Below are 21971 nucleotides of genomic sequence, written 5' to 3'. Positions count from 1 at the left end.
CAAGAAGGGTTGCTGAAGATTTATTCTCACCCGGATCTTCACGGGTGCAGAATATATGTACGTCACCCATTTAGGTTGTTTAAAACCCCTGATGTGTATATACATTACCTTAATTTTCAATAAAGTAACGAATGCTGATATCTATACGAGAGTGTCCTTGCAGTGTATTGTATGTTAGAGCGAGAGTTTTTCTTTTACAAATTTCAAAATAATTCGTTTGAATAACTTGATTAAATATATATTTTGGAGATATTATTTTGTATTTTAAATGTAACGCTATTCGTTTCAAGACTGCACCAAAATGAAGGCCGCTCTTCTCGTTCTCATCCTGATCCCACTGGCGTGTGGTAACCTCCTTGACAGTGAGTGGTTCTACGTCTTTCTACGTCTTCCCATTGTACAGGTTACTCTTGGGGCTTTTTATAACATATCCTGTCATTCTTCATTCACTTGTGTTGCTTGCTATAGCGTTGGTAAAAGCTTAATAAGTCACATCGATCAAGTAGCCAAAATATTATATGTTACACCCAATATGTGGAACTGATCATTACAAACCATTTTTGGGCAGAATAATTACCTGCCCATTGCTTGAAATGAGCAAGCTGCTTGCCCATATTGTGAAATATTTGGAGAATTAGTTTTCATTCACAACTTTTTCCCAATGCATATATAACAAGTGACTCACACTCGAAGATTGTGGCACTGAGGTGATACTTTGCATTTGGCACCTTGATATCTGCTAGTAAATAAGGACTACCACACCTGAGGGCAGCTATCGGGTGGGAAAGTCATTTGTGCATTATTTATGAATGTCGCTGAGACATTCTTTTCCCATGTTATAGCCCATTTCATACTCTTACTGTCACATTAAGCATCTTCACTACAGATTATAGGGAAAGCCTATAGCCATATGACTTAATGTTGAAGCTTATCATCATGGGTTGAGTGAGTTTGTTTGGCGCAAAGCGACAAAATATTTTCAATATTCACAAAAAAAGCCGCTTTGAACTTGATGTGGAAGGAAAACCGGAAGTAATGAATGTCTTTGAAACTGGCAAACCTTCATGGATGATGACCAATGCGGATTTAGTATTCGAAGCCAAAATCATAGGATTCTGGTATGCCTCAGGGACGCAACTGTAATGGCTAGAGGATACCACAAAGGGAGAGTGGTTTCGAGACGGGGTCGATGCAATACTCCACATGTAATAGGATGAAATAAAACCAAAGTTAACTCTATTGACTTTTCATTGATGTTCAGATATTTTTCAAAGAATTAGTACAGCATTCAATTGTTCCTGAATTGTTCCAGCGTTCAAGCACCTGTTCAATGCAAATGAGCTAAAGAGTGTTGTCACGAAGATTGTCCATGCCGTTGGAACTGACGCGACTGAGCATGCTTGTGAGGGCGCCTGTCACGTGGCACTTACTGGGCATATCATTTTAGTCCATTCGTGTCCACTCGTGTGCAAATCGTAAGTAACTCACTTATATATTCTGGTGGCATTCGCAATAGTCTATCAAGGAACATAGTAGCTTATACAATAGGTTTACTATGCTTAAATAAATGCTGACAGTTGCAGCAAGATGTAGGACATTGAAACTCCAAATTTGAAATTCAAATATCTGGAAAATGGATTAATGAAAAATAATTAACCCCACACGGTTTAATGTTAAAGACTAAAGATGAAATGCGAAATGAAATAATAGATTTGGGCTATTTGCTTTTTCATTATCTTACAAAATATCCAAGGAAAATAAGCATATTTGGAAAATATTATCCTAAGAAAACTGATGGATTGCAAGAATATGACACTTAAAGCATTTATTTTTCAGATTCCAAGAGCTCGTCCACATGTTCCATCTTCGTTAAAACTTGGAGAATGTTCAGTTGTCCCGTTTAACGGAATAAAGATGTGACAAGTTTTCATTTTGTCAGTTGTCAGATATCAGTTCTATTTGGAGAATAACATGTGAATGCATGATAACAGATGACCAGTTAAAATAATATCTCGTTGTCTCGAAAATGAAGGGGCGAGTTTGTTTGTTGTTTAACGCCGCACTCAGCAATATTCCAGCTATATGACGGTGGTCTGTAAATAATGGAGACTGGACCAGACAATCCACTGATTGACATCATGCGCATCGATCCACGCAATTGGGATACGATGATATGCATCAACCAAGTCAGCGAGCCTGACCACCCGATCCCGTTAGTCGCCTCTTATAATTCCGACAAGCATGGTTTGCTGAAGACCAGTTCTAACCTGGAATCTTCACGGACCGAAGAGGGGAGGCGTGGGTGGCCATTCGTCTAAGGTCCGGAATTCGTGTAGAGTTGCGTTCTTTGTGTGTGCCAGAAACCTATTATCGAGAAAATGAAAGCCAGATTTGTTTTGATTATCATCCTTGGTTTGACAGCGACATACTCATGATTGTGGACTAATAAGGAGAAAGATCAGAAAGTCTGAAATAGGTTTTCAATATAAATAAACGTGACAATTCCGTTTCCAAATTCATGAGACGATTGTCATCTCACACAAGAGGAATTTCTAGATACATTATTCTGATGACATGGAAACATTTCTGCTTATTTTCTGAAACTAAAAGGAAAAACACGCTGACAGTTTACTTATTACTGCAAAATAGATCAGCTTTGCATGTTCCACAGAAAAGCAGGTTGTCTTGAACTCTCACATTATGTGAGATTTATAGTGAAATCGTTCAATACACCAACTTTCCAGACTCACAAATCATATTTATGGAGTAATGTCACTTTGTATGCATGAAGGCATCCTCAACAGTAGTAAGTCGGAGGGTGGGGTTTCTGAATTAACTGGGTTTTACCCCAAAACCGGCTACGACAAATCAAACTGAAGGAAACAAATTGAGTCATGGTAGTTTCAAGATACATGGAATTCGAAGTAAAAGCGACAAAACCCTTTACATGTTCATAAGAGTGAGTGAGTGAGTGAGTGAGTTGGGTTTAACGCCGTTTTTAACATTATTCCTGTTATATCACATCGTGTCTGCTTAATGTGGAAAGAAGCCCGAAGTGATGCAGGTCTCAGACGTTTACCACTTCGGTGAAACCCACGAGCACGAGTATGGTGCTGACAAACCAAAAAATATAATCAGGGCGAGGCCATAGGGTTCTGGCGTGCCCGAGGGACGCAACTCTGCACAGCAAATCGCGGCGCCTTAGACGACTGGGCCACCTCTGGCAAAACAGAGTGGATTGTACGATTCTGTCTACATTTTGAGCACATGTTTATGAATCACTATTATATTGTGATGATAGCAGGTGATCGCAAAAAGGGCTTATCCTGCTTGAACGGTGGCATCCGTCACAAATACATGTAAAGGCAAGTCAATTGTTCGTATGAAAAAAACACACGGGAACACGGACATCATTTTTGTTTGTGATGCGTCAAATTTGGAAATGTCTCCACATGTCTACCAAAAACCTTTTGAAAGCTTTACCGAGGCCTTGGGTGTTATTACCCTGATCAAACAACTTAAAGCAAAAGTTGTATGACGCTATTTGAAATCTTGGTAGAAAGATCATGCTCGATTGTTGGGGCTGGGGGCTGCAGGAATATTGCTGGACATAAAGGGAAAGTTGACTATTGGAAAGTTGAAGTCATCCCACTTGCCATACATTCTTGTAGAGAGTGTTTTGTCACCCTGAATCTTAATGCAAAGATTTAAATTTGAAAAAAAAGGCGGTGTCACTGGTTTCCTTTATTTCTAGTTCAGGTGGATAAATCAGTGGAAGGGAATTGGTTATTTGATTGTTATTGAACCATATCAGATCATCCACTGCAAAATTCAACCTTAAATATGGAAATTACTTGATTCTTATTGGTCAATGAGAGGTTGTCAAATTGCTGCATATTCAGTTCTAAATTCAGTCTAGCTCGGTTAAATCTACAGGTAACCCAGCGCTACATTCAAAACACAGTATGTTTATCGCCTAAATGACTATATAAGTTACCTCACTAAAATGCTTACATCCAACAAATGACAAAATAATTATATCTTTGAAAGGATTGGATGATGAAGATAATTTTGAATTGTATTTAGATTTTATCTTCTGGTAAATACTTTCGAAAACACAAGTGTTTGCAATCAACTATGTTAGTTGAATATTTCCTTCTCAGGTGACATTCAGGAAAAGAAAATATATATACCCAATATTTTCTAGATGTGTCAAATAATATAATGATACTGAGAGATAATTTTCAAAAGATAAAGTTTCTTAGAATTGTTTGAAGTACAAAGCCTCTGAAGTTTGCATAGTAGAGCTGCGCCAGATTTGCAGATATGGATCTTTAAAGAATTCCTCTACCTTTGAAACCAGCCATTATGTAGAAAATATATACAGGCTAACAATTCAGTAAGTCCTAAGTGTTTTTTAACAATATAAATCCATGGGAGTTTATCAGCAATATATGGTTTTCATTAAGAAATATTAACTGGTATAAAAAGGGCCTTTTGAGAAAAAAGAAAAATACAAGTAGAAAACCGTAGAACAACGAGACCATGATAATTTTGGAAATATATTAAATCATGAAAAAGACGTTTGGATAACATACCAACTTGTGTTGACTTTATGACATATTTTAAAGATCTATATTAATCTCTCAACATTACTCTAGGTAACAACGTGGATGATGTGATAAACAACCATCTAGAGTCTTATATTGATATTATTTACCCTGAGCTTGAGGTGATATAACAGAACAAGAGGTGAAGGCTGCCATATTTCTGGTCCGAATATAACAAATCTTGTGGAGCTGACGGTGTTCTCCATGAATGTTTTAAAAGTGGCTGTGATTTACTTATGTCGAACATAACAATATTGTTAAATAAAATATTCACACCTAGTGTGTTTCCGAGAGCATGGACTGAAGGAAGTATTATTCCAATTCATTAGAAAGGGTGAGTGAGTTGGGTTTAACGCAGCTTTTAACAGTATTCAAGTTCTATTGTGTCGTGTCAGCTTAATGTTGGAGGAAAGACCGAAGTGATGCAGGTCTCAGACGTTTACCACTTCGGTGAAACTCACGAGTAGTGTATGCTGCTGACAAACCTAGCAATATAATCAGGGCGAACCGGGATTCGAACCCAGAATCATAGGTTTCTGGCGTGCCAAAGGGACGCTACTCTGTCCAGCGAATCGCGGCGGATCAGATGACTTAGCCACCCGTGCCCTCTCATAAGAAAGAAGATCTAAATGACCTTAATAATGAGAGAGGGATAACATTATTGAACAGTGGCTTTTCCAAGCTCTTTACATCTGTCCTCTCGTCACGATATGGTTGAAATACTGCTGATGTGAAGTTAAATATTAACTCACTCACTCACTCACTCACTCACTCACTCACATCTGTACTCACAAATAGGCTTTCTGAATGGGCCGAAGAGTACAATGTTATATCTGATGCCCAGTATGGTTCCAAACACGGTTATTCAACCATTGATGCAATATTTGGTTTTGTAATCTTTGGTGAACAAACATATATCATTCAAATAGACTATTATACATTTGTAGACCTCACCAAAGCTTTTGACAGTATTTAAAGAAACGGCATGTATGAAATGATTAGACAAGGTGTGCGTGGTAGAATGTGGAAGGTAATACAAAGTATGCATGAGGTTGAAAGATGGTGTCTAAAGTATAATGATTGTGCATCAGATTATTTTCTTATTAGAAAGGGCATCAAACAAGGTGAAATTATGTCACCGATATTTTTCTCATTATTTATTGAGGCTTTAGAAAAAGAGCTACCAGAAAATATTAAAAGTGGATTGTTTATAGATTATATTAAAATATGTTTGATATTATTTGCAGATGATATGATACAACTGTCAGATTCACCACAGAGGCCCCAATCATTATTTGATAGTTTATATGAGTATTGTCGTGATTGGGGGCTTCAAGTTTATGTCGCGAAAACTAAAACAGCGTTGTTTCGACAAGTGGGTAAAATAAGGCATGATGAATATTGGGTGTACATTGGTCAACGGTTGGAGACAACTGACACACTTCATTACCTTGGTTCAACAATTACTTGTTTTGGAAAAGGTGACACAAAAACATTTGCAAGAAGGGGATTGAAACTATGAACAACCTCTTACATTATATAAAGAAATGTGATTTTACACCTAGATTGTGGTGCCAATTATGTGATTCTCTTGTTACATCCACTATGAAGTATAGTTGTGAAATATGGGGCACTGTTAACCTGTTAGAAATTGAACGTGTACATTTAAAGTTTTGTAAATATGTCCTTAATGTTACAAAACGTCATGTACTGCTGCAGTTTATGGTGAACTTTTTCGATATCCGTTGTTCATTTCTTGATTACCCCGTAGGGACCCGGGGTAGAATGTGTCCCCAGCACCCCATTGCTAAAAAACGTTTATGTGGTACTTGTTGCAATACCGTGAATGGCGGTCGGCATTAAGGGGGTAAAACAAGGACTGGTCGGCTCGGAGTCCCCATACTGTGGCTGAGTGGGGCATTCATGGTATCTTAGTGGACTGGCACTATAAAATCGGTATTCGTCTGGACAGGTTCAAGCAAACACACACACGCACGCACACACACACACACACACACACACACACACACACACACACACACACACACACACACGTGCATGCACGTAACTATATAACACCATTAAACCCCATTTAACGCAACGTTAAACCCCATTCACCTCACCACCTCTTGTAAATCGGTTTAATAAACTCTTTAAGCCAACTATCTGCTTAAAACTAAATTAAAGAACACAGTTACAAGTGGAATCAAACATTGTTCAGCATTGATCAGATAATCGTTTTCAATAAAGTCTAATTCAGACGTGTTATTTCCTTTAAAGGGATTTCCACACTATCAATATCTTCAGTGCTATATACTCAATTTCCTTCCATATCATGTAAGCACCTTTCATGTGGAAGGTTTAATTCAACCAAAACACATTCAGGGTCAATGTCATTTTTAATATCTATCAAGTGCATATTGAGTTCATCAATAATATGTTTATCAATTGGTAGATGGTCATACATATTGTTAGTTCTGGCGTTAAAATCAACCTTGTTGTACAAGTTACCATACCTTTGGATGATAGTACAGATTCAGATACGACAACAGCTGAGTAGCTGTAGAGCAACAAATGTTGTACTTGATATAAAAAAACCTCCAAATACTCATCCCGCTTCATAGCTTTTAACTACTTCCTCTTATTTTCCAAGCAAATATTCTTACTTTCTACCCCTCGTCAACGCATATCTCAAAAAGTACAATAGCAGTAATATTTGAAGACCAACTAATGTGTGAAGTTATCACCTCAGGCTATAGGCCGTTTCATACCTGCATGCCAACACACGTCATCATGTTACTAATCACAGCGTCAATTAGGATAGAAAAGATTAGATAGATTGGCGTTATTTAGAGAAAGTGACGACCAAAAGAAACTTTACCATAGTTTTAAATCACTCTTTTTTAAAAACCACAAAAGATGGATGCACAAAGTAAAACGTATTGAAATAATCAAAATCTCAACGAATTCAACATGTAAAATGACAGCCCTACAATATCCGTTATTGGCATGACAGTTGCCCGATTTGAGATTGGGTAGCAAAAACAAGCTGTCATCGTCATGGACAAAGGGGCACACACATCTAAAATCGCTGAAGTTCAAGGACACGTCACAGGCTAACAAGACACGCACAAACTCTCCGGCGTACAGGAACAGTCAGTCGTCTGATAAATAGGGAAAAAGTCCTTCCTTGATTGTATTAAGGATTATGGTTAATCTCTGAGACAGGGATTTGGTGGGACATTTGCTGGACCAAGCACTATATCTCTCCTTGTGCATATTTTTTATGGAACTTGGAATCCAGTACAAAAGAGGAATGGACTTTTCTTCAGGTTTTAGAGTCTTCAAAAGATCATTGTGCTGATGCGTGGTTTTGGCAGATTTCTTCCTCAGTGATCATACTGGCCTTATGTGGAGTATTATTTGATGTGTCACATCTTCCAAGTTCTGTGATCAAACAATTACTGCAGTGATGCTTACATATCATGGTTAGGTTATTTGGGGCCTTAGGAACAACTACAAAGTTTTCATGTAGGGCAGCCAGAATGGGTTAATCTCAATTCTGTTCCTCTTTTTCAGTGTGTGCATACTACCAATGACATCCTCACGCTCTGACTTAACAAACTCTGAAAGAGATTTAAACACTATCATCTTCTCTTTTGGTCCAATTCTTTTGGCATATGCTTCGACAACATTTAATGATTTAAATTTGCGAAAATATAAACTTTGTATTTTGACTTGTACCATATGTTCCCGTGTTTTTTTAGGTAAACATTTGACATGCCTTTGTATGTGTTTGTGACAGATGCAATCGCTTGGGCAGAATACACTCATTTATGCGCGAACATCTGGTATCATCACGTTTAGGGATACATAAACACACGGTCAATGAACTTCGGACTTTTGAACGCAAATCAAAGTTTATATAACAAAAACACATGCTGTATATCACGGCCGATTTCCTGCCCATATGGCACACTCCTTTTTTTAGGAAGCAAAGGATTGTCAGTGTCACACACTTAGATAAAGAAACAATATAAAGCTTAGGGTTCTCAGATCCCTTTCGACATTCTTCACCTCAAGGTAGGTATTGTATGGTTTACTGTAATGCATGATGATTGACATTAATATTTAATGTTATCAAGATTTTGATAATTGTTGTCATATATGGGATAGATCAGAATCAAATATCAGAAAGCTTCACTTGGATGCTTTAAGAACAATTTGCGGCGTTCCAAGAGGCACTTGTCATGATGAAATATGAGAAAACAAAGTTTATTTTACAACTGATCACTCAACAGTTCGTGTAGCTTATTCCCGGCAACCGACAAATCTCCATCATATCCACTAGTATTATATACATGTGGTCTATTTTTAATAGCTCTGTTAAGAGTCTGTAGGGACAGTGGGGTTTAAGGGTAATTGTATAAGAAATTCATGCATTTCTGATTTTGTCTACTTTTTTTGGGTATATGTTTGTTAGTTTGTTGTTTAACGCCGCACTCAGCAATATTCCAGCTATATGACGGCGGTCTATAATCGAGTCTGGACCAGACAATCCAGTGATTGACATCATGAGCATCGATCTACGCAATTAGGATAAAATGACATGCATCAACCGAGTCAGCGAGCCTTTCCACCCGATCCCGTTAGTCGCCTCTTACGACAAGCATACTCGCCTGTTACGTCAAGCATGGTTTCCTGAAGACCTATTCTAACCCGGATCTTCACGGGTCTTTTGGCATATGTGTTTACCCCCGAGACCATAAAATAGATTATATGGTATCTGGTTTCACACATTCTCATTATGTTAGTTGTTCAGTTTTATTTTAAACAAAAACCTTAAATGTGTAATAAAATGTGTGACAAGAATTAAAGGGAGACCCTGAATAATCTACCATGCTTATTCCAAGGGGCTCTAACAGAGTTTATGAATTCCATACGGGAGGTAACCGCATATGAGGCAAAACCAGAGAGAAACATATAAAAGTGGAACTAGAGAACGAATAATGAACGAGTATAATTTTCCATTTAACATTTCTGAAAGCATCGAATGCTGATATTTATACGACAGTGTCCTTGCAGCGTGTTAAATGTTTGAGCGAGAGTTTTTCTTTTACAAATTTCGAAATAATTCGTTTGAATATCTTGTTTAAATATTTTGGAGAAATTATTTTGCATTTTAAATATAATTTGGCGAACAAAGAGTTTGCCACCGTGTTGATGCACTTGTCTTATTGCCACTGTTATTGTATGTATTACTGGAGTAGTATTTATATTAGTCGTACGGCTTGTTTTCGAATCCAATCCCATTCGTCATCACTCGCCCCTTTACGTAACGTAAACCGCTATTCGGCTTGTTCCGGAATAACACGAGTGAGTCACGAAAGATCCAATCCGTGGATAATTTATGGAAATTGAAGTACTGAACAATGATTCGAATACGAGACACACCATCAGCCAGGTGGCAGATTGTGATCACCTCATCTTCATGTTTCTGACGGGCTCTGACGACAATTATGAGCTTCTGGGGCCCAGTCTGATCCCGAGAACGTCGGTCTTTTTTACTTACCTAAAGCAGGAGCGCTGCTATTCGTTTCAGGACTGCACAAAAATGAAGGCCGCTCTTCTCGTTCTCATCCTCCTCCCACTGGCGTGTGGTAGCATCCTTGACAGTGAGTGGTTCTACGTCTTTGTCTGCCCATTGAACAGGTTACTCTTGGGGCTTTTTATAACATATCCTGTCATTCTTCATTCACTTGTGTTGCTTAGCTATAGTGTTGGTAAAAGATTAATAAGTCACATCGATCAAGTAGCCAAATTGTGTATGTGACACCCAATATATGCAACTGATCATTACAAAACATGTAAAACAATACCAATTTCAATGGCGTGCTTTGGGCAGAACAATTACCTGCCCATTGCGTGAAATGAGGAAGCTGCTTGCCCATATTGTGAAATATTTGGAGAATTAGTTTTCATTCACAACTTTTGCCCATTGCATGCAATTAGCAAATAATTGTTTGCACATTGTGTGCATTGGGCAAGCTGTATTGCCCAAAGCACGCAATTGGCAGTTGCACAGATTGGGTGTAACATATATAACAAGTGACTCACACTCGAAGATGGTGGCAGTAAGGTGATACTTTGCATTTGGCACCTTGATAGCATCTTCACTACAGATTATAGGGACCGCCTATTGCCATATGACTTAATGTTGAAGCTTATCATCATGGGTTGAGTGAGCCTGTTTGGCGCAAAGCAACAAAATCCTTTCCATATTAATAAAAACCCGCTTTGAACAGTATTTCAGTAAAGTCACAGCGTGTCAGCTTGATGTGGGAGGAAAACCGGAAGTAATGAATGTCTTTGAAACTGGCGAACCCTATTGGATGATGTCCAATGCGAATTTAGTATTCGAAGCCACAATCATAGGATTCTGGAATGCCTAAGGGACGCAACTGTATTGGCTAGAGGATACCACAAAGGGAGAGTGTTTTCGAGACCCAGTCGATGCAATACTCCACATGTTATAGGATGAAATAAAACCAAAGTCAACTCTATTAACTTTTCATTGATGTTCAGATATTTTTCAAAGAATTAGTACAGCATTCAATTGTTCCTGAATTGTTCCAGCGTTCAAGCACCTGTTCAATACAAATGAGCTGAAGAGTGTTGTCACGAAGATTGTCCATGCCGTGGGAACTGACGCCACTGAGCATGCGTGTGAGGGCGCCTGTCACACGGCACTTCGCGGGCATATCATTTTAGTCCATTCGTGTCCACTCGTGTGCAAATCGTAAGTAACTCACTTATATATTCTGGTAGCATTCGCAATAGTCTATCAAAGAACATAGTAACTTATACCGGAGGTTTACTATGCTTAAATAAATGCTGACAGTTGCAGCAAGATGTAGGATATTGAAACTCCAAATTTGAAATTCAAATATCTGGAAAATGGATTAATGAAAAATAATTAACCCCACACGGTTTAATGTTAAAGACTAAAGATGAAAAAAAGTCCTTTGGGAAATGAAGTAATAGATTTGGGCTATTTGCTTTTTCATTATCTTACAAAATATCCAAGGAAAATAAACATATTTGGACAATATTTTCCTAAGAAAACTGATGGATTGCAAGAAAATGACACTTAAAGCATTTATTTTTCAGATTCCAAGAGCTCGTCCACATGTTCCATCTTCGTTAAGACTTGGAGAATGTTCTTTTGTCCCGTTGAACGGAATAAAGATGTGACAAGTTTTCATTGTGTCAGTTTTCAGATATCAGTTCTATTTGGAGAATAACATGTGAATGCATGATAACAGATGACCAGTTAAAATAATATCTCGTTGTCTCTAAATCGAAGGGGCTAGTTTGTTTGTTTTTTAACGCCGCACTCAGCAATATTCCAGCTATTTGACGGTGGTCTGTAAATAATCTAGTCTGGACCAGACAATCCACTGATTGACATATGCATCATGCGTATCGATCCATGTAATTGGGATACGATGTTATGCATCAACCAAGTCAGCGAGCCTGACCACCCGATCCTGTTAGTCACCTCTTATAATTACGACAAGCATAATTTGCTGAAGACCAGTTCTAACCTGGAATCTTCACGGGACCAAAGGGGAGAGGCGTGGGTGGCCATTCGTCTAAGGTCCGGAATTCGCTGTGTAGAGTTGCGTTCTTTGTGTGTGCCAGAAACCTATAATCGAGAAAATGATTACCAGATTTGTTTTGATTATCATCCTTGGTTTGACAGCGACATACTCATGATTGAGGACTAATAAGGAGGAAGATCAGAAACTCTGAAATAGGTTTTCAATATCAATACACGCGACAATTCCTTTTCCAAATTCTTGAGGCGATTGTCATCTCACACAAGAGGTATTTTTAGATACATATTTTATTCTGATGACATGGAAACAGTTTCTGCTTATTTTCTGAAACTAAAAGGAAAAACACGCTGACAGTTTACTTATTACTTCAAAACAGATTAGCATGTTCGTGAGAAAAGCAGGTTGTCTTGAAGTCTCACATTTTGTGGGATTTATAGTGAAATCCCGAAGGTCCCATTTCCAGGGAAACCATTCAATAAACCAACTTTCCAGACTCACAAATAATATTTTTGGAGTAATGTCACTTTGTATGCATCAAGGCATCTTCAACAGTAATAAGCCGGAGGGTGGGTTTTCTGAATTAACTGGGTTTCACCCAAAAACCGCCTATGACAAATCAAACTGAAGGAAACAAATTGAGTCATGGTAGTTTCAAGATACATGGAATTCGAAATTAAAGCGACAAAACCCTTAACTTGTTCATAAGAGTGAATGAGTGAGTTGGGTTTAACGCCGCTTTTAACATTATTCCAGGTATATCACATCGTGTTAGCTTAATGTGGGAGGAAACCCAAAGTGAAGCAGGTCTCAGACGTTTACCACTTCGGTGAAACCCACGAGCACGGGTATGGTGCTGACAAACCAAGAAATATGATCGGGGCAAAACGGGATTCGAACCCACGACCATATGTTTCTGGCGTGCCCAAGAGACGCAACTCTGCAAAGCGTATCGCGACGCTTTAGACGACTGGGCCCCCATGGTCCCCCTATTCATAAGAAACATCTGGCAAAACAGAGTCGATTGTACGATTCCGTCTATATTATGAGCACGTGTTTAAGAATCACTATCAAATTGTGATGATAGCAGGTGATCGCTAAAAGGTGGGCTTATCCTGCTTTAACGGTGGCATCCGTCACTAACACATGTAAAGGCAAGTCAATTGTTCGCATGAAAAAAAAAACACGGGAACATATGTTACAAGTCAAAATAGGGAATTGCTCCGGACATCATTTTTGTCTGTGATGCGTCAAATTTGGAAATGTCTCCACATGTCTACCAAAAACATTTTGATAGCTTTACTGAGGCCTTGGGTGTTATTACCCTGATCAAACAACTTAGAAGCAAAAGGTGTATGACGCTATTTGAAATCTTGGTAGAAAGATCATGCTCGACTGTTCCTCAAAAGTAGTGAAATGTAGACATCAAGGGCTGGAGCAGCAGGAACATTCCAGGACATGAAGGGAAAGTTGAAGTCATCCCTCTTGTCATACAGTCTTGTTGAGAGTGTTTTGTCACTCTGAATCTTTATGCATAGATCTAAATATGAAACAGATGATGCGGTGTCACTGGTTTCCTATATTTCTAGTTCAGGTTGGTAAATCAGTGGAAGGGAATTGGTTATTTGATTGTTATTGAACCATATCTGATCATCCATATGTACAATTCAAAACTATGGTAGTTGAATATTTCCTTCTCATGTGACATTCAGGAAAAGAAAATATATATACCAAATATTTTCTAGATGTGACAAATAATATAATGATACTGAGAGATAATTTTCAAAAGATAAAGTTTCTTAGAATTGTTTGAAGTACAAAGCCTCTGAAGTTTGCATGGTAGAGCTGCGCCAGATTTGTAGATATTGATCTTTAGAGAATTCCTCTACCTTTGAAACCAGCCATTGTGTAGAAAATATATACAGGTTAACAATTCAGTAAGTCCTAAGTGTTTTTTTAATAATATAAATCCATGGGAGTTTATCAGCAATATATGGTTTTCATTAAGAAACATAAACTGGTATAAAAAGGGCCTTTTGAGAAAAAAGAAAAATACAAATAGAAAACCATAGAACTACGAGACCATGAGAATTTTGAAAATATGTTAAATCATTAAAAAGACGTTTGGATAACATACCAACTTGTGATGACTTTATGACATATTTTAAAGATCTATATTCATCTCTCAACAGTAACTGTACTGTAAGTAACAACGTGGATGATGTGATAAGCAACCATCTAGAGTCTTATAATGATATGATATACCCTGAGCTTGAGGCGCCATTTCTGATCTTAGAATACAACAAATCTTGTTGAGCTGACTTTGTTCTACATGAATGTTTTTTAATGTGGCTGTGATTTACTTATGCCGAACATAACAATATTGTTAAATAAAATTTTCACACTTGGTGTGTTTACGAGAGCATGGACTGAAGGAAGTATTATTCCAATTCATTAGAAAAGAGTGACTGAGTGAGTTGGGTTTAACGCCACTTTTAACAGTATTCAAGTTATATCGCATAGTGTCAGCTTAATGTGGGAGGAAAGACCGAAGTGATGCAGGTCTCAGACGTTTACCACTTCGGTGAAACTCACGAGTACGTGTATGCTGCTCACAAACCTAGCAATATAATTGGGGCGAACCGGGATTGGCACTCAGAATCATAGGTTTCTGGCGTGCCAAAGGGACGCTACTCTGCACAGCGAATCGCGGCGCCCGTACCCTCTCATAAGAAAGAAGATCTAAAAGACCTTAATAATTAGAGAAGGATAACATTATTTAACAGTGGCTTTTCCAAGCTCTTCACATCTGTACTCACAAATAGGCTTGCTGAATGGGCCGAAAAGTACAATGTTATATCTGATGCCAAGTATGATTTCAAGCACGGTTATTCAACCATTGGTGCAATATTTGTATTAACAATCTTTGGTGAACAAACATATATCATTCAAATAGACTTTTATACATTTGTAGACCTCACCAAAGCTTTTGACAGTATTTAAAGAAGGGGGTTGAAAGCTATGAACAACCTCTTACATAATACAAAGAAATGTGATTTTACACCTAGATTGTGGTGGCAATTATGTGATTCTCTTATTACGTCCACTATGAAGTATAGTTGTGAAATATATGGCACTGTTAACCTGTTAGAAGTTGAACGTGTACATTTAAAGTTTGGTAAATATGTACAAGTACAAGCAACACACACACACACACACACACACACACACACACACACACACACACACACACACACACACACACACACTAACACACACACACACACTAACACACACACAATAACACACACACACGTGCATGCACGTAACTATATAACACCATTAAACCCCATTTAACGCAACGTTAAACCCCATTTCAGCTCACCACCTCTTGTAAATCGGTTTAATAAACTCTTTTAGCCAAATATCTGTTTAAAACTAAATTAAAGAACACAGTTACAAGTGGAATCAAACATTGTTCAGCATCGATTTGATAATCGTTTTCAATTAAGTCTAATCCAGACGTGTTATTTCCTTTAAAGGGATTTCCACCCTATCAATATCTTCAGTGCTATATACTCTACTTCCTTCCATATCCTGTAAGCACCTTTCATGTGGAAGGTTTAATTCAACCCAAACTCATTCAGGGTCGATGTCATTTTTAATATCCATCAAGTGCATATTGAGTTCATCAATAATATGTTTATCAATTGGTAGATGGTCATACATGTTGTTAGTTCTGGCGTTAAAATCAACCTTGTTGTACAAGTTACCATACCTTTGGATGATAGTACAGATTCAGATACGTCATCAGCTGAGTAGCTGCAGAACAACAAATGTTATACTTTATAAAAAAACACTCCCAATACCCATCCCGCTTTATAGCTTTGAACTACTCAATCTTATTTTCCTAGCAAATATTCTCAATTGCTACCCCCGTCAACGCAGATCTCAACAAGTACATTAGCAGTAATATTTGGAGACCAACTTGGGTGTGAGGTCATTACCCTCAGGCGAAAGACCGTTTCATTACCTGCATGACAACACACGTTTATCATCATTTTACTAATTGGGATAGTATAGATTGGCAAGATTGGTGTTATTCATCGTGATGGACAAAGGGCACGCACATCTAAAATCGCTGAAGTTCAAGGACACGTCACATTAATAGCTTCTACCCCCTGCTTACAAGACACGCAAAGACTCTCCGGCGCACAGAAACAGTATAGAATAGTGATGAATAGAAAGAAAGTCCTTCCTTGATTGTATTAAGGATTATGGTTAATAAACGGTCCATAAACGCAAGTTCAAAGAACTTCGGACTTTTGAACGCAAATTAAAGATAATGAAAAACACATGCTGTATATCACGACCGAATTCCTGCCTAACTGACACACACCTTTTTTGAGGAAGCATAGGATTGTCACTGTAACACACTTAGATAAAGAAACACTATAAAGCTTAGGGTTCTCAGATCCCTTTCGACATTCTTCACCTCAAGGTAGGTATTGTATGGTTTACTGTACTGCATGATGATTGACATTAATATTTAATCTTATCAAAATTTTGATTATTGTAGTCATATATGGGATAGATCAGAGTCGAATTTAAGAAAGCTTCACTTAGATGCTTTAAGAACAATTTGCGGTGTTCCAAGAGGCACTTGTCATGATGAAATATGAGAAAACAAAGTTTATTTTACAACTGATCACTAAACGGTTCAGGTAGCTTATTCCTGACAACCGACAAATCTCCACCATATCCACTGGTATTATATACATGAGGTCTATTTGTAATAGCTCTGTTAAGAGTCTGTAGGGACAGTGGGGTTTAAAGGTAAGTGTATAAGAAATTCATGCATTTCGGATTTTGTCTACTTTTTTTGGAGGTATATGTTTGTTACTTTGTTGTTTAACGCCGCACTCAGCAATATTCCAGCTATATGACGGCGGTCTATAATCGAGTCTGGACCAGACAATCCAGTGATTGACATCATGAGCACCTACGCAATTAGGATAAAATGACATGCATCAACCGAGACAGGGAGCCTTACCACCCGATCCCGTTAGTCGCCTCTTACGACAAGCATAGTCGCCTCTTAGGTCAAGCATAGGTTGCTGAAGACCTATTCTAACCCGGATCTTCACGGGTCTTCTGGCATATGTGTTTCACCGGAGACCATAAAATACATTATATGGTTTCTGGTTCACACATTCTCATTATGTTAGTTGTTCAGTTTTATTTTAAACAAAACCCTTAAATTCATAAAATGTGTAAGAAAATGTGTGACAAGAATTAAAGGGAGATCCTGAATAATCAACCATGCTTATTCCAAGGGGCTCTAACAGAGTTTATGAATTCCGTACGGGGGGCCAAACCAGAGTGAAACGTATAAATGGAACAAGAGAACGAATAATGAACGAGTATAATTTTACATTAAACATTTCCGAAAGCATCTATTGCTGATATTTATGCGAAAGTGTCCTTAAAGCGTACTGAATGTTGAGCAAGAGTTTTTCTTTTACAAATTTCGAAATAATTCGTTTGAATATCTCAATTAAATATTTTGGTGAAGTTATTTTGTATTCTAAATGTGATTTGACGAACATAGTTTTTGGATAATTTACGGGAAATTGAAGTACTGAACAATGATTCGAACACGAGACACAGTATCAGCCAGGTGACAGATTGTGATCACCAATTCTTCATGTTTCTGACCTCTGACGACAGTAATGAGCTTCTGGGGCCCAGTCTGACCCCGAGAACGTCGGTGTTTTTTTACTTATCTAAAGCAGGAGCGCCGCTATTCGTTTCAGGACTGCACCAAAATGAAGGCCGCTCTTCTCGTTCTCATCCTCCTCCCACTGGCGTGTGGTAACATCCTTGATAGTGAGTGGTTCTACGTCTTTGTCTGCCCATTGAACAGGTTACTCTTGGGGCTTTTTATAACATATCCTGTCATTCTTCATTCACTTGTGTTGCTTAGCTATAGTGTTGGTAAAAGATTAAGTCTCATCGATTAAGTAGCCAAAATGTATATGTGACACCCAATATGTGCAACTGATCATTACAAAACATGTAAAACAATACCAATTCCAATGGCGTGCTTTGGGCAGAACAATTACCTGCCCATTGCGTGAAATGAACAAGCTGGTTGCTCCTATTGTGAAATATTTGGAGAATTAGTTTCCATTCACAACTTTTGCCCATTGCATGCAATGAGCAGATAATTGTTTACACATTGCGTGCATTGGGCAAGCTGTATTGCACGCAATGGGCAGTTGCACAGATTGGGTGTAACATATATAACAAATGACTCACACTCGAGGATGGTGGCACTAAGGTGAGACTTTGCTTTTGGCACCTTGATATCTGCGTAGTAAATAAGGACTACCACAGCTGAGGGTAGGTAACGGGTGTTGAAGCCATTTGTTCATTTTTATGAATGTCGCTGAGACATTCTTTTCCCATGTTATAACCTATTTTATACTCTAAGTGATTACTGTCACATTTAGCATCTTCACTACAGATTATAGGGAACGCCTACAGCCAAATGACTTAATGTTGAAGCTTATCATCATGGGTTGAGTGTGTAAGTTTGGCGCAGATAAAGGCAACAAAATCCTTTCCATATTCATAAGAATGCCGCTTTGAACAGTATTTCAGTAAAATCACAGCATGTCAGCTTGGTGTGGGAAGAAACCGGGAAGTAATGAATGTCTTTGAAACTTCTTCTTCTTTGCAAACCTTCATGGATCATGAGTCAACTCTGGTATGCCCAAGGGACGCAACTGTAATGGCTAGAGGATACCACCAAAGGAGAGTGATTTCGAGACCAAGTCGATGCAATTGACTCTATTGACTTTTCATTTATGTTCAGATATTTTTCAAAGAATTAGTACAGCATTCAATTGTTCCTGAATTGTTCCAGCGTTCAAGCACCTGTTCAATGTGAATGAGCTGAAGAGTGTTGTCACGAAGATTGTCCATGCCGTGGGAACTGACGCGACCGAGCATGCGTGTGAGGGCGCCTGTCACGTGGCACTTACTGGGCATATCATTTTAGTCCATTCGTGTCCACTCGTGTGCAAATCGTAAGTAACTCACTTATATATTCTGGTAGCATTCACAATAGTCTATCAAGGAACATAGTCACTTATACCGGAGGTTTACTATGCTTAAATAACTGCTGACAGTTGCAGCAAGATGTAGGTAACATTGAAACTCCAAATTTGAAATTCAAATATCTGGAAAATGGATTAATGAAAAATAATTAACCCCACACGGTTTAATGTTAAACACTAAAGATGAAAAAATTCCTTTGCGAAATGAAATAATAGATTTGGGCTATTTGCTTTTTCATTATCTTACAAAATATCCAAGGAAAATAAGCATATTTGGAAAACAGTATCCTCTCAATACTGATGGATTGCAAGAAAATGACACTTAAAGCATTTATTTTTCAGATTCCAAGAGCTCGTCCACATGTTCCATCTTCGTTAAGACTTGTCGAATGTTCAGTTGTCCCGTTGAACGGAATAAAGTGTGACAAGTTTTTCATTTTGTCAGTTGTTTAGATATCAGTTCTATTTGAAGAATAACATGTGAATACATGACAACAGATGACCAGTTAATATAATATCTCGTTGTCTTTAAAACGCCGCACTCAGCAATATTCCAGCGATATGACGGTGGTCTGTAAATAATTGAGACTGGACCAGACAATCCACTGATTGACATCATACGCATCGATCCACGCAATTGGCATACGATGACATGCATCAACCAAGTCAGCGAGCCTTATTACCCGATCCCGTTAGTCGCCTCTTATAATTACGACAAGCACGGTTTGCTGAAGACCAGTTCTAACCCGGAATCTTCAGGGGACCGAAGAGGGGAGGCGAGTGTGGTCATTCGCCTAAGGTCCCGAAGTGCTGTGCAGAAACCTATAATCGAAAAAATGAATGCCAGATTTGTTTTGATTATCATCCTTGGTTTCACAGCGCCATACTCATGATTGTGGACTAATAAGGAGGAAGATCAGAAACTCTAAATTAGGTTTTCAATATCCCGAAGGTCACATTTCCAGGGAAATCGTTCAATAAACCAACTTTCCAGACTCACAAATCATATTTATGGAGTAATGTCACTTTGTATGCATGAATGCATCCTCAACAGTAATAAGCCAGAGGGTGTTTTTTTTTAATTAACTGGGTTTTACCCCCAAACCGCCTACGACAAATCAAGTGAAGGAAACAAATTGAGTCATGGTATTTCAAGATACATGGAATTGGAAGTAAAAGCGACAAAACCCTTTACATGTTCATAAGAGTGAGTGAGTGAGTTGAATTTAACGCCGTTTTTAACATTATTCCTTTTTTATCACATCGTGTCAGCTTAATGTGGGAAGAAGGCCGAAGTGATGCAGGTTTCAGACGTTTACCACTTCGGTGTAACCCACGAGCACGAGTATGGTGCTGACAAACCAAGAAATATAATCAGGGCGAAGCCATAGGGTTGTGGCGTGCCCAAGGGACGCAACTCTGCACAGCGAATTGCGGCGCCTTAGACGACTTGGCCACCTCTGGCAAAACAGAGTCGATTGTACGATTCTGTCTACATTTTGAGCACATGTTTATGAATCACTATCATATTGTGATGATAGCAGGTGATCGCAAAAAGGGCTTATCCTGCTTGAACGGTGGCATCTGTCACAAACACATGTAAAGGCAAGACAATTGTTTGCATGAAAAAAAACAACACGGGAACATATGTTACAAGTCAAAATAGGGAATTGCTCAGGACATCATTTTTGTCTGTGATGCGTCAAATTTGGGAATGTCTCCACATGTCTACCAAAAACCTTTTGAAAGCTTTACTGAGGCCTTGGGTGTTATTACCCTGATCAAACAACTTAGAAGCAAAAGTTGTATGACGCTATTTGAAATCTTGGTTGAAAGATCATGCTCGATTGTTGGGGCTGGGGGCTGCAGGAATATTGCTGGACATAAAGGGAAAGTTGACTATTGGAAAGTTGAAGTCATCCCTCTTGCCATACATTCTTGTAGAGAGTGTTTTGTCACTCTGAATCTTTATGCAAAGATTTAGATATGAAAAAAAAGGCGGTGTCACTGTTTTCCTTTATTTCTAGTTCAGGTGGATAAATCAGTGGAAGGCAATTGGTTATTTGATTGTTATTGAACCATATCAGATCATCCATATGCAAAATTGAACCTTAAATTTGAAAATTACTCGATTCTTATTGGTCAATCAGAGGTTGTCAAATTGCTGCATATTCAGTTCTAAATTCAGTCTAGCTCGGTTAAATCTACAGTTAACCCAGCTCTACATTAAAAACATAGTATGTTTATCGCCTAAATGACTATATAAGTTACCTCACCAAAATGCTTACATCCAACAAATGACAAAATAATTATATCTTTGAAAGGATTGGATGATTAAGATAATTTTGAATTGTAAATAATATCTTCTGGTAAATACTTTCGAAAACACAAGTGTTTGCAATCAACTATGTTAGTTGAATATTTCCTTCTCAGGTGACATTCAGGAAAAGAAAATATATATACCAAATATTTTCTAGATGTGTCAAATAAGGTAATGATACTGAGAGATAATTTTCAAAAAATAATGTTTCGTAGAATTGTTTGAAGTACAAAGCCTCTGAAGTTTGCATAGTAGAGCTGCGCCAGATTTGTAGATATTGATCTTTAAAGAATTCCTC

The 21971-nt window shown here is 38.1% G+C and overlaps 1 protein-coding gene across 5 annotated transcripts; it reads left to right on the top strand.

Annotated features, from left to right (window-relative positions):
* Positions 1-206: 206 nt before the first annotated feature.
* Positions 207-19784, top strand: LOC124140469. Of its 5 annotated transcripts, none has more exons than XM_048381295.1 (3): positions 207-362; positions 1313-1475; positions 1837-1926. In XM_048381295.1, exons 1-3 carry the CDS (start codon positions 302-304, stop codon positions 1871-1873), a joined length of 261 nt encoding a protein of 86 aa, XP_048237252.1. In that variant the 5' UTR covers positions 207-301; the 3' UTR covers positions 1874-1926. The 5 variants fall into 5 exon arrangements, with proteins under 5 accessions (XP_048237252.1, XP_048237254.1, XP_048237251.1 ...); XM_048381297.1 differs by lacking the exons at positions 1313-1475; positions 1837-1926 and adding exons at positions 11247-11409; positions 11781-11870 and having other exon boundaries at positions 266-362; XM_048381294.1 differs by lacking the exons at positions 207-362; positions 1313-1475; positions 1837-1926 and adding exons at positions 10127-10285; positions 11247-11409; positions 11781-11870.
* Positions 19785-21971: the final 2187 nt, after the last annotated feature.

Source organism: Haliotis rufescens, unplaced genomic scaffold (assembly GCF_023055435.1).
Source record: "Haliotis rufescens isolate VD_foot unplaced genomic scaffold, xgHalRufe1.0.p SCAF_37, whole genome shotgun sequence".
NCBI lineage: Eukaryota > Metazoa > Mollusca > Gastropoda > Lepetellida > Haliotidae > Haliotis > Haliotis rufescens.
Note: the sequence above shows the minus strand (reverse complement) of the source record. Positions and strands in the feature narration are given on the sequence as shown.